The 11886-nt window shown below is 52.8% G+C and overlaps 1 protein-coding gene across 1 annotated transcript in view; it reads left to right on the top strand.

Annotated features, from left to right (window-relative positions):
- MYDGF (myeloid-derived growth factor) overlaps nucleotides 1–10674 on the top strand; it is an 11845-nt gene extending 1171 nt beyond the window's left edge. The window contains exons 2-7 of the mRNA XM_005858841.2: nucleotides 760–810; nucleotides 1245–1295; nucleotides 4409–4470; nucleotides 7090–7171; nucleotides 8375–8447; nucleotides 10070–10674. Of these exons, the coding sequence (XP_005858903.1) occupies nucleotides 760–810; nucleotides 1245–1295; nucleotides 4409–4470; nucleotides 7090–7171; nucleotides 8375–8447; nucleotides 10070–10149 (399 nt within the window). The 3' untranslated portion in view covers nucleotides 10150–10674. The remainder of the gene's footprint in view (nucleotides 1–759; nucleotides 811–1244; nucleotides 1296–4408; nucleotides 4471–7089; nucleotides 7172–8374; nucleotides 8448–10069) is intronic.
- Nucleotides 10675–11886: the final 1212 nt, after the last annotated feature.

Below are 11886 nucleotides of genomic sequence, written 5' to 3' on the forward strand. Positions count from 1 at the left end.
GAGCTGGAGCCTGACGGGTGCGCGGCTCCGGGTCGCGCAGAAGGTCGGTCCCCTTGCAGCTGTGACTGGGAAGTGGACAGACGCTGCTCTTCCTGCCGTTGCACAAGGTCCCCATCTTGCATGTCACTGAAGGGTGAGGCCAGGCCCCCCTTTCCTGGGGCCGCAGGCCGACGTCTAGCCCAGCCCTGTCCCCAGCTTGTTGGAGAAGTCGCTGCCTCTTCCATCCTCCTCCTCCACCTCTGTGAGAGTATCGATTGCAGCTGTTTGTGGAGTGCTCGCCTACAGCCTGGTGCTGTGCCGGGTGCTCTCTGTGTCAGGCCTGTTTTGCAGAGGAAGGAGCAGAGGCTCAGAGAGGTTTGCACCTGTCCGAGAGCCACAGAAGCGCAGATACGGGCCCCCAGGCGTTTGTGCGTCCAAAGCGGGCCTGCAGGTGTCCCAGAGCCCCAGCTCCTAGAGGGTGGGCGTTAGAGGGGGGTGGCCGCCTCCTCCCCGTTCTGTATTCCCAGGAAGCCACGTGGGTTTGTCCCGACCCAGGCGCTCACTGGTAGGGAGGCAGGAAGGGGACTTCTGGGTTGTCAGTCACCTGGCGGCCTTGCAGGGCTGGCATCCGGGGACCCCCGCCAGCGGAGTCTGCCTCTGCCTCCTCCCCGTTTAGTGTAGGTTTTCAAAAGCAGGATCCTCTCAGACATCCCAGGATCCTGCCCCTTCAGAACTGAGGATTACACCCTACCGAGCCTTCCTTTCCATTCCGTTTTCTAGGACAAGTATACGTGTGTCTTCACCTATGCTTCTCAAGGAGGGACCAACGAGGTGAGTTGTACAAAATGCCATGTTGTCATACGGAGATGCTCTCCCGGGACAATGGGGTTGTCACGGGTGGTTAACTTACACTCATGGAATTCTTCTTAACCAGTAAACGCGAGAGTGCTCACGTTAAATAGTGGCGGCAGTTCCACTCATAATTCCACAGAGTGAACGGATGTCGGGACAGCAGGAGGGACGTGAGATGTGAATCTGCCATTCCCAAGAGGCTCTATTAGAGGTGTTGCAGTTGTTTGGGACTTCTGGGTTGTCAGTCACCTGGCGGCCTTGCAGGGCTGGCTTCCGGGGACCCCCGCCAGCGGAGTCTGCCTCTGCCTCCTCCCCCTTTAGTGTAGGTTTTCAAAAGCAGGATCTTCTCAGACATCCCCTTCAGAACTGAGGATTACACCCTACCAAGCCTTCCTTTCCATTCCGTTTTCTAGGACAAGTATACGTGTGTCTTCACCTACGCTTCTCAAGGAGGGACCAACGAGGTGAGTTGTACAAAATGCCATGTTGTCATACGGAGATGCTCTCCCGGGACAATGGGGTTGTCACGGGTGGTTAACTTACACTCATGGAATTCTTCTTAACCAGTAAACGCGAGAGTGCTCACGTTAAATAGTGGCGGCAGTTCCACTCATAATTCCACAGAGTGAACGGATGTCGGGACAGCAGGAGGGACATGAGATGTGAATCTGCCATTCCCAAGAGGCTCTGTTAGAGGTGTTGCAGTTGTTTTCTGTGCTGACTAACAAATCACCATGAACTTAGCAGCTTAAAACAACATCCATTTATCATCCCTCCGTTCTGGAGGTCAGAAGTCCTGGTGGTCAGGGGGGTGCTTCGTAAGCTAAAATCAAGGCGTCAGGCAGCCTGGGCTTCCATCTTCCAGGCTCGATTTGTTATCAGAATTCAGTTCCTTACAATGTAGGGATGAGGCCCCCTTTCCTTGCTGGCCATTTTCTCCACCTGATGGCAAAAGAGGAAGTGAAATAGATTCTAAGCACCAGCGGTCGCCAACCTTTCAGACCTCAGGGACCACCAGTGGTCTGTGGACCAGGACCACCAGTTGACGACTGCTGCTTTAGACGGTGAGAGCGGCCTCTGCTGGCAGCAAGGACACAAGGGCTTCAGTCCTACAATCACAAAGAACTGATTCTGCCACCACCAGTAGAGTTGGAAGAAGGCCCCAAACTCCAATGGGAATACGGTCTGGCCTGGCCTTCACTTTCATTTTGCTTGTGAGAGAGCAAAGGAGCAGCCCCACCATACCCAGGCTTCCTTACCCCCATGTACCTCATCCCCCCCTTTGATAACCATCAGCTGGTTCTCTTTGTCTCTGGGTCTGTTTCTGTTTTGTTTTTTTAGATTGCACATATAAGTGAAACCATGTGGAGTTTGTCTTTCTCTTTCTGACTTATTACACAATTACACTCTGGGTCAGGGGTGGGCAAACTTTTTGACTCGAGGGCCACAATGGGTTCTTAAACTGGACCGGAGGGCCGGAACAACATTCCTTTTAGTGCTGAATAATATTCCATAGTGTATACATACCACATCCTCGTGAGGCAGCCTTGTGTGAGTACGCAGCCGCACATTGCTAGTTCTGCACCTTCTCTGGGTGGGGCACCCCCACGTACACAGCACTGCCCCACTCACTCCACATGAGTCCTATGTGGGTACCTCAACATTTTGCTAACTCCGAATCTTCATTGGGTGGGGAGGCCCCTGTGAGCACACAGTAGCACTTCACTACCTCTGTACTTTCTCTGGCCAGGGGAGCCCTATAGGCCGGTACTGCAATATTTGCTAGCTTTGCACTTTCACCAGGGGAGGGGGCTCCAGGTGCACACACAGCCCCCAGTGGGACACCCTGTCATACCTGCTGGGTCAACCTCAGGTGGAGGGGCCCCTTGTATGCATGCTATGGCACCCTCTGCTAGCTTTGCACTTTCACCGGGGGAGGGGGCTCCAGGTGCACACACAGCCAGTGGGACACCCTGTCATTCCTGCTGGGTCAATCTCGGGTGGAGGGGCCCCTTGTATGCATGCTATGGCACCCTCCTCTTCCTGCTGGGTCTAGCTGGAACTGTCTGAGGACCTGCTACAGCACCCTACAGTTTGGCCAGAGAACCTGGATGGAGAGGGAAAACATAAATAATGGCGCTCACTGGTTCCTCTGGTCTGGGCTTCTCAGCTCGCAGAGAGCTTTCTCAGCCTTCTCTGTGAGGTTTCTGTGTCTTGGTTGTGCAGAAGCTGTATAATTGGCTCACAGCTGTCTCTCAGGAGGAAGTGTGCTAAGTATTTCATGAGCTCTAGGAGGGGATGAGCTCTTTGTCCACCTACACCGCCATCTTGGACCTGCTTTTTGAATTACACACTTTAAAAGGGTGAATTGTACAGTATGTGTAAACTAGTAATTTGTTCCTACATGGGTGCTCCAGGCAAAAGGCATCTAAGTGACCATTTACTCCCATTTAATTAACATAAAAATGGCCTTGTTCCCATTAATGAAAAAGCTTTGATGTTAAATGGAGAGTACCAGTGATCTGAGTCCATTATTACTCTTGGGAGGGACTGTAAACTCATTTACTAACAAACTGTGAAAGTGCCTTAGGCAGCCTGGAACATAAGAGTGGGTTTTCCATTTCCTTTTGGCCAGATTTCCAGAGGCCATAAAAATTAGAATACACAGGTAGTGGGGTGTTTTGGAACCAGTTTAAATTTTTAATTTTTTTAAATATATACTTTTACTGATTTCAGAGAGGAAGGGAGAGGAAAAGAGAGAGATAGAAACATCAATGATAAGAGAGAATCATTGATCGGCTGCCTCTTGCACACCCCACACTGGGGATTGAGCCTGCAACCCAGGCATGTGCCCTGACTGGGAATCAAACCGTGACCTCCTGGTTCATAGATTGATGCTCAACCACTGAGCCACTCCGGCTGGGCTAAAATTTTAATTTTTAAATGGCTAATACATTCACATCATCCAAAAAGAAAACATATAAAAGATTGACAGTGTCTTCTACTAGTCTAGTTCCTGCCCACATCCTACAGGTATCCACAATTATTAAAATCTTGTGTCTTTTCTGAGAACTTTATGCCTCTGCAAGCAGGCATGAATGTATTATCTTTCCTTTTTTTCTTTTTTTTTTTTTCTTAATAGACATTATTTTTTAGGGCAGGTTTAGGTTCACAGCAAAATTGAGCAGAAGGCATAGAGATTTTGATGTATCTTCTTGCCCCTCCCCACATGCACAGGCTCCCCTATTGTCAGCATCCCCCACCAGCGTAGTGAACCTACATTGACACATCGTTGTCACCCCAAGTTCATAGTTGACGTTAGGGCTTACTCTTGCTGTGCATTTTGTGGGTGTGATCAGATGTATGATGACGTGTATCCCTATTGCAGTATCATGTAGAGCAGTTTCACTGCCCCTGAGCAGAGTGTGGGGGCACCTGGAAGCCAAGCTCCAGCGGGAGGTCCAGGAAAGGTTCACTCACTTTGCAGAACTGGAAGCAGACGGGCAGCTCTCAGAGCTAGCCTGCGCTCGCCAGGCTGTGTGTTCCGGACTGACCCATGTCTTTCTCCTCTCCCCAGAAGTGGCAGATGAGCCTGGGGACCAGCGAAGACCACCAGCACTTCACCTGCACCATCTGGAGGTGAGCTGTGGGTCTCAGTGGTGAGTGGACTGCTGCTCTGGGCAGCCGGGAAAGAGAGGGGCAGACACTCCAATAGGGTCCTGCACCCCTAGAGTGGCACACGGAATGCCACAGAGGGAGGACTTCTTTATGCTTCTGCCAGCAGGCATGAATGTACTGTCTTACCTTCTTTTTTGTTTTTATTTTTCTTAATAGACATATTTTTTAGAGCAGTTTTAGGTTCATGGCAAAATTGAGCAGAAAGCAGAGAGATTTTGATGTATCTTCTTGCCCCTCCCCACATGCACAGGCTCCCCGTTGTCAGCATCCCCCACCAGAGTGGGACATGTGTTGGCAGGGACCGGAGAGCTCCCCAGGGAAGCGCACTGACACTGAGGCCAAGAGGAGGTGTGGGGATTGAGGAACTGCAGTCCAGGCAGTAGCCACAGCACCAGAGAGAGGGGTCAGGCTCCCCAGATGCTCACCTGCCACTGTCACCCTCCATCATACTCATGGTCATGGGCTCCGCCTCCCTGCCAGGGACTGATGTCTTGTTCACCCTTCTTGTTACCCCACTGCTGGAGCCCCCTTGAGGGAGTGGTAAGCCGGGGAAGGGATGGAGGAAAGGGAGTGCATGGCCCTGTGTGGGGAGGAGGGTGATGGGACTTCATGGAATCCTGTCCCTTCTGCCCTGGGCTCTTCTGCCTCGTATGTGTCACCTTAAGCAGAGCCAAGTTCTCGAGCATTTGTTGTGTGCCCGACAGAAAGTCCAAGCTGTGGCTTCACCCTCAGTAGACCGGGGTCCACACAGGGGACAGATCAACAAATTGGACATAGTGGGAGAGCAGGGACTCGCCATTAATGAAAGGAAGTGGCGCATTTTTTTCTTTATTGAATTTATTGGGGTGACATTGGTTAATAAAACTGTATAAGTTTGAGGTATACAATAAGGACACGACACTTTTTTTAATGAATTTTTAAATGTTTTTATTGATTTTTAGAGAGGAAAGGAGAGGGTCAGATAGAAACATTGATGTATCATCAGTCAGCTACTTCCTGTATGCCCCCTAATGGGGATCAAGCCTGCAACCCGGGCATGTGCCCTGACCAGGAATGGAACCAGGGACCTCTTGGCATATGGGTCAATGCTCAACCACTGAGAACACTGGCCAGGCTTAATGCATTTTTTAAATCCTCACCTGATGATATGTTCTTTAATTTTTAGAGGGGGGAGAGAGAGAGGAACATTGATTATTTGCCTCTCATACGTGCCCTGATCAGGGATTGAATCTACAACCTTTTTTTGGTGTACAGGATGATGCTCTAACCAACTGAGCCATCCAGCCAGGGCGACACAGCACGTTTTAATCACACTTGCAGGTGTCATCCCACAGTCTCAGTGCTAAGCAAGCAGCAGGTACTTACTAAGTGCTATTGGGAAGATTCTTGCCTTTCTGCTGCACGGCCCCAGGGGCCAGACGCCCAGCATCCTCACAGTCATACCCTGCCTGTGCCACATCTCCTGGCCTCAGAGAGAAGTATCACAAGGAAGGAGCCAGGGACCCCCTCATTACAGGGAAGGCTTGTTACAGGGTGCATTCTACCATGTGCACATCCCTGCCTCTCACAGGGTATGTGAGCTACCAGCCCTCGGGGGGCACAGACCCAGGCCCTGCAGGCCCAAGGACTCACTGAGCCTGACACCTGCTCACCGTGGGGCCACCTGCTCAGCCTTCAGATTTAGACATGGACTGACCCTCCATCCATGCAGAAGTTTTGAGAATCTGGGAGACTCTGGATGCCACCTCTTTACCCCTACCACCTCCCCTCACACCCCCGTCCCTAACACCTTCTCCCTGGCCTCCCTGCTGCCTTCTCTGTTCCCCACCCCATTACGTCTGCTTTTCACACAGTGGCCAGTTGGAGCTCTTCACACTGCAGACATCATCACCCCCTTGTTGGCACCTGTCCTCCTCTCTTTTCTTGTGTTAATCCTCACCCAGTATTTTTCTATTGATTTTTAGAGAGAGGGGGAGAGACAGAGAGAGAAACATCGATGTCAGAGATCACATCGATCAGTTGCCTCCCACACATGCCCTGACCAGGGCCAGGGATCGGGCCTGCAACTGAGGTATGTGCCCTTGACCGGAATCGAACCCAGAACCCTTCAGTCCGCGGGCTGACACACTATCCACTGAGCAAAACCGGCTAGGGCACCAGTCCTCCTCCCTTGGCTCCTCTCTCTGCTCTGGCCATGCTGACCTCATGTTTATTAAATGCCCCACTTGCACCCTCTGAGGGCCCTTTGCAGCAACCATTTCCTCTGCCTGGGCCAGCCCTCGCCCCTGCTTCCTAGTTCACTCCTATATTTCTCACCCTCCAGGATGTTGCTGTGGCCCCCATGCAATACCTGGATATTGTTGGCACTCGATAAAAAGCATTTGGTGAAAGAGCATGAGGGTCCCTGCCCTAGAACAGCTTGCCTTCAGAGGGGAAAGAGGCTTGTCAGTAAACCAGCCAGAAGAATGTTCTGGAAAAGGAAAGGAAATGATGTTGAGGGGCCCCGTCCAGACTTCCCAGTCAGCAGTGCTTGGAAACACGCGACCCTGGGCTGATCCCTCGCCCGACCTTTCTCTGCAGGCCCCAGGGCAAGTCCTACCTGTACTTCACACAGTTCAAGGCAGAGGTGCGGGGTGCGGAGATCGAGTACGGCATGGCCTACGTGAGTATCGCTGTGCCCTTGGGGTGGGTGCCTGAGGTGTCCTCTGGGAGACAGGCAAGATGAGGTGACATAACTTGGAAGAACGTGGGACACTGCCGACCCCAGGTTTGGAGGCGCAGGGAAAGAGGCGGTGGTGGTGCCCAACGGGGGACCTGCTGACCTCCAGAGACAACAGGCAGGTGGAACAGGAAGTGGACACCCCGGCGTCACCCTCCTACTGCCTGCCAGTCTCCTGCTGGGGCCCCCATTGGAAAGGCCAGCAGGAAGCTAGAGGGCAGGGTTGCCTGGAAGCTCAGCTCTGGGACACGAAGAGGGACTGCAAGGGTGGCAGTGGCCCTGAGGCAGGCGTGTGGCTCACGGTGTGTGTGTGGGTGTCGCATCCTTGGCCCCAGAGACCTGTGGTTCACGGCCTGGGCAGAGCCTTCTGCGCACGCCTGACCCCACAGCCCTTTCCAGAGGCCGCCACACTGAGAGCCTGCCGTGTTCCCACCACCCTCACCAGTTCAGGGTCAGCCAAGAGCAGAACCAGCAGGAGACAGGCAGCCAGGTAGAGAGTGTTTGCCAGGAAGTGGCTTCTGCCACAGGGACTGACCAAGTAGCTCTGGAGTCCAGAGGCCAGGCAGGCTGGAGGCAGGGCTGGGTGTGGTTTCTTGCGGGAAGCCACCGCTCTGCTCCGAAGATCGTGCCCAGTGATTGAGTCAGGGCCACCCAGGGCATCAAGGAGAAGAACCCTCTCAGGATGGGCTTTTATCACACGCGCAGAACACTTCACAGCAGCACCTAGAGAGTCAGTGCACAACTGCAGACATGGCTGCTCCAAGGTGACACATCAGACATCACACCTTTGAACTAATGACTCTCCAGGGTCCCTTTAAAACTCTATTTTAGCTCATTTGAGAGCACAATTCTAATTTTTAAAAATTACATTCAAGAGACTGCTGTGCTTGTCCCATTTCCATAAATTAAGGAAAAATTGAATTAAATACCTTCTTACTAGGATTTGCAGTGAAGGCACGAAGCTTGAAGCCAGTTGACAATCTCTTAAGTAGATTAGCAGCCACTTCTCCTGGATTCTCTGTGTGCTCAGAAAAGTGTCACCCGGCCCTTCAGTAAATGCACGAGGTTTTAGTCTGTGCCTCTTGGGAAAGCAAACCACATCGTGTTCTTTCCTGATTAGGAAAGTTTCCACTTTTTCCCTTTCAGTCTAAAGCTGCGTTTGAAAGAGAGAGTGACGTTCCCCTGAAAAATGAGGAATTTGAAGTGACCAAAACAGCAGGTGTGTAAGGGTGGATTGTGGACATGGAACCCGATACTGGGGGAGGTGGGGGAGAGGTGACAACAGAGGGCCCTCGGGGGGCCAGGCGGGGAGGGACGACAGTTGCAGGGCACATCCGGACTGCAGGCCAGGCATCCGTAACTGTTCCTGTAAAGGGCCCCACAGCAAACATTTTCAGTTTTGTGGGACCGATGGCCTCTGTTGCAACTGCTCAACCTGCCCCCATCGGGCAAAGGGCAACCACGTGTCAGTGAATGGATGTGGCTACGTTTTAACAAAACTTTAATACTTTATGAGCTTGGAAATGTGAATGTCATGTCACTTCCCATGTCACAAAATACCATTTTCTTTAGATTTTTGTTAAAATGCCCTTAGCTCAAGAGTGGCGGGCCACACTGTGCCAATCCCTGGCTGATAGCTCATGGTCCATGGGAGAGCTGTGATCTCCATACGGCCTGGCTGTCCTGGGCTCTGTGACCAGGAACAGCTTCAAGATTGGGACCTCCAGCCCTGGCCGGTGTTCTCAGTGGTTAGAGTGTTGGCCTGCACACCAAAGGGTCACAGATTTGATTCCTAATCAAGGGCAAGTACCTGGGTTGCAGGTTGCATCCTCAGCCCTGGTTGGGCATATGCAGGAGGCAACCAATCGATGTTTCTCTGTCTTCGCCCCCCGCTCTCTCTCAGGTGAGGATTAACAAAAAACAAAAAAAAAGATTGGGACCTCCTGAAAGCCACCCACCCCATTCTCTGTCTTTGCCCCCCTCTCTCTCTCGAGTGAGGATTAACAAAAAACAACAAAAAAAGATTGGGACCTCCTGAAAGCCACCCACCCCAGTCCTCTGAGCCATGTTTAGCCACAAAGGGCAGATGCTGAACAGAAAGAAGTGGGGAGCTCTCAAGTTGGGGCTTGGCGTTCCAGAGCAAGGGTGGACAAATGAGTGGTTAGGATAATGGACATGGGAGCTAGCCGGGAAGGGGTGGGGGGGATGCCCTGAGGGTCCTGGGTTTCAGGGGAAAGATGAGGTGAAGGAACCCATGTGGCTATGGATGTCATTAGGCATGAAACCCTGGGAAGAAGATGGCATGGCAGTGCTTTAGGGAGGAGGAGCCTGAGTCTATGGAGCCCCGCTTGCAGGCCCTTGAGGACGTGGGGACCGTTCAGAGTAGAGGCCAAGGACAGAGGATGTTAGGTTTCGGGCAGACCCTGAGCCCTAGGGCACACAGAATTGCATAGGGAGTCAGGGTCTGGCTAGGTGTGGCAGATGCGTTTGCAGATTCCCTGGCCCTGCTGTAAAGCATCATATGGTCCTAGAACAAGTTTGCCAGTGTGAGCAGGAGGTGATACAGCCTGGCCCCACCCATTCATTTGCAGTGTGGCCCAATGACCATAATTCCCCACCTTGAACTTTCCTGTGGACTCCCACTGCCCTCAGGAAAGGCCCACCAACCTCTTCACGTTTTTTCTGTCTCTCACCCATAAGACTTTCCGGGCTGGGGTTCTTTCCGCATGCAGTTAGCTTTGGGGACTGCTCCCCTGCTCTGCCAGTCCCCACCGGGCCCTACCCTGGCCCAAGAGCATGTGGGCAGTCTCAAGGGCCTACCATGCATTTCTTATTTTGCAGTGTCCCACAGGCCCGGGGCGTTCAAGGCTGAGCTGTCCAAGCTGGTGATCGTGGCCAAGGCGTCACGCAGTGAGCTGTGACCAGCAGCCCCCTTGAGGGTGGCTTCCTCTCATCTCTACTGAAAGGGCGGTGCCCTGTGAGATCGGGCACATGTTTGGCTTTCTAGGGGGCACTGTTGGTTTTCTGCCTGGCTGATGTTGCCCTCCTCAGACAGGTTCCAGGGTGGCTGAGGCCCTGGGACAAAGTCCAGGGGGCCAGGAGGTTGAGCGGTGCTGTGCCCCCCTCCCAGTTCCCCATCTCCCCAGCACCACCGCCACACACCCCTGCCCCCGCTCTTCTGAACACAGAGTGTGGGTCTGAGCCCGCTGCTGCTTGTCGTACCAGGAGAGGCATTAGCACAGGTCGGGGGCCACAGCTTCCTAAAGCCAGCATGTCTCCCTTGGGATCAGGCCAGACTCCGGATGCTCCGGGGAAGAGTAGTCCTGCTGCCCTCTGACCTCAGGTTGACTGTTTTCTTACAACTTCCCCAAGAGACCACCTTCCAGACTAACTGGGAAGAAGTGAAATGTCCTTTTGTATTTAAATAAATAAGAGTTTAAAAGGAACTGCATGGACTGGATGTCTGGTGCTGGTGCCCGCCTGGCAGGGCGTGAGGGGCAAGGGCCCAGGGGTGACAAACAGAAGGAGGCTGGCTGCCCTCACTCCCCTTCTCTGTTGGAAACAGGTGGGCTGTGTCCCCCAAGACACGGAGTTTGAGGCACAGCGTTTCTCTAGGGACAAAAGCAGCGAGATCTGAGGGAGGCAGCTGTGAGCCTGCTCCTAGGACCGGGCGCTGCAACTCCCTGAACACGTCGGGCAGACCCACCACACCCAGCAGGTCACACAGGGCCCTGGTGGGGGGTGAGCACTCCAGGGCCGACCTGCTCTTTTGACCCAGGTGTTGGCTTTGCTTAGTTTTCTAAAACCAGGTTGTAGTAGGGTGACTTAAAAAAAATCACAGGCAAACAAAAATAAGTGAAACCCAAATCAGGTGCCCTGGTCTCCCAGCTGTGGGGGGCTGGGAGCCTGACCTGAGCCTAACTTCTGACTGTGTGTCTTCATGAGCAAACAAGAGGAAAAGAAACCGTGTGGCTGTGAACCGGTCCCTCCTAATTGGAATCACCATGTTGGATCAACGGAGGCCTCTCTCTACCTTTCACTCCCCTGTGCCGACCTGAGGGCCTGGACACTGCTAAGCCCCACTTGCCAGAGCAGCAGTGGGCTGGGAGCATTTGGGGTCCTGTCCGAAGTCTCACCTGGAGGAAGCAGAGCAAGGCTCTCCTCTGTCCACACCCCCGGCGGGCCCTGCAGTCGGACAGTGTCAGATCGGGGTCATGAGCGTGAAGAATAACTTCTCAGAACAGCCATCGAAGAGGTGTGCCACAGAATTCTAGTAGTTTATGTGCCATGAGATGAAAAAGGTTAAAAATCACTGCACTAGGGGGAATCAACAACAGATTAGATGAAGCAGAGGATCAAGTCAGCGATTTGGAAGACAAGATAGTGGAAAATACCCAATTAGGACAGCAAAAAGAGGAAAAAATTTTAAATGAAGGTAGTTTGCCCTAGCTGGTTTGGCTCAGTGGATAGAGCGTCAGGCTGCTGACTGAAGGGTCCCAGGTTCTATTCCAGTCAAGGGCATGTACCTGGGTTGCAGGCTTGATCCCTGGCCCTGGCCAGGGCATGTGAGGGAGGCAACCAATTGATGTGTGTCTCTCTCTCTCACTCACTCTCTCTCGCATCGATGTTTTTGTCTCTCCCTCTCCCTTCCACTCTCT

Source organism: Myotis brandtii, unplaced genomic scaffold, assembly GCF_000412655.1.
Source record: "Myotis brandtii unplaced genomic scaffold, ASM41265v1 scaffold122, whole genome shotgun sequence".
Classification (NCBI taxonomy): domain Eukaryota; kingdom Metazoa; phylum Chordata; class Mammalia; order Chiroptera; family Vespertilionidae; genus Myotis; species Myotis brandtii.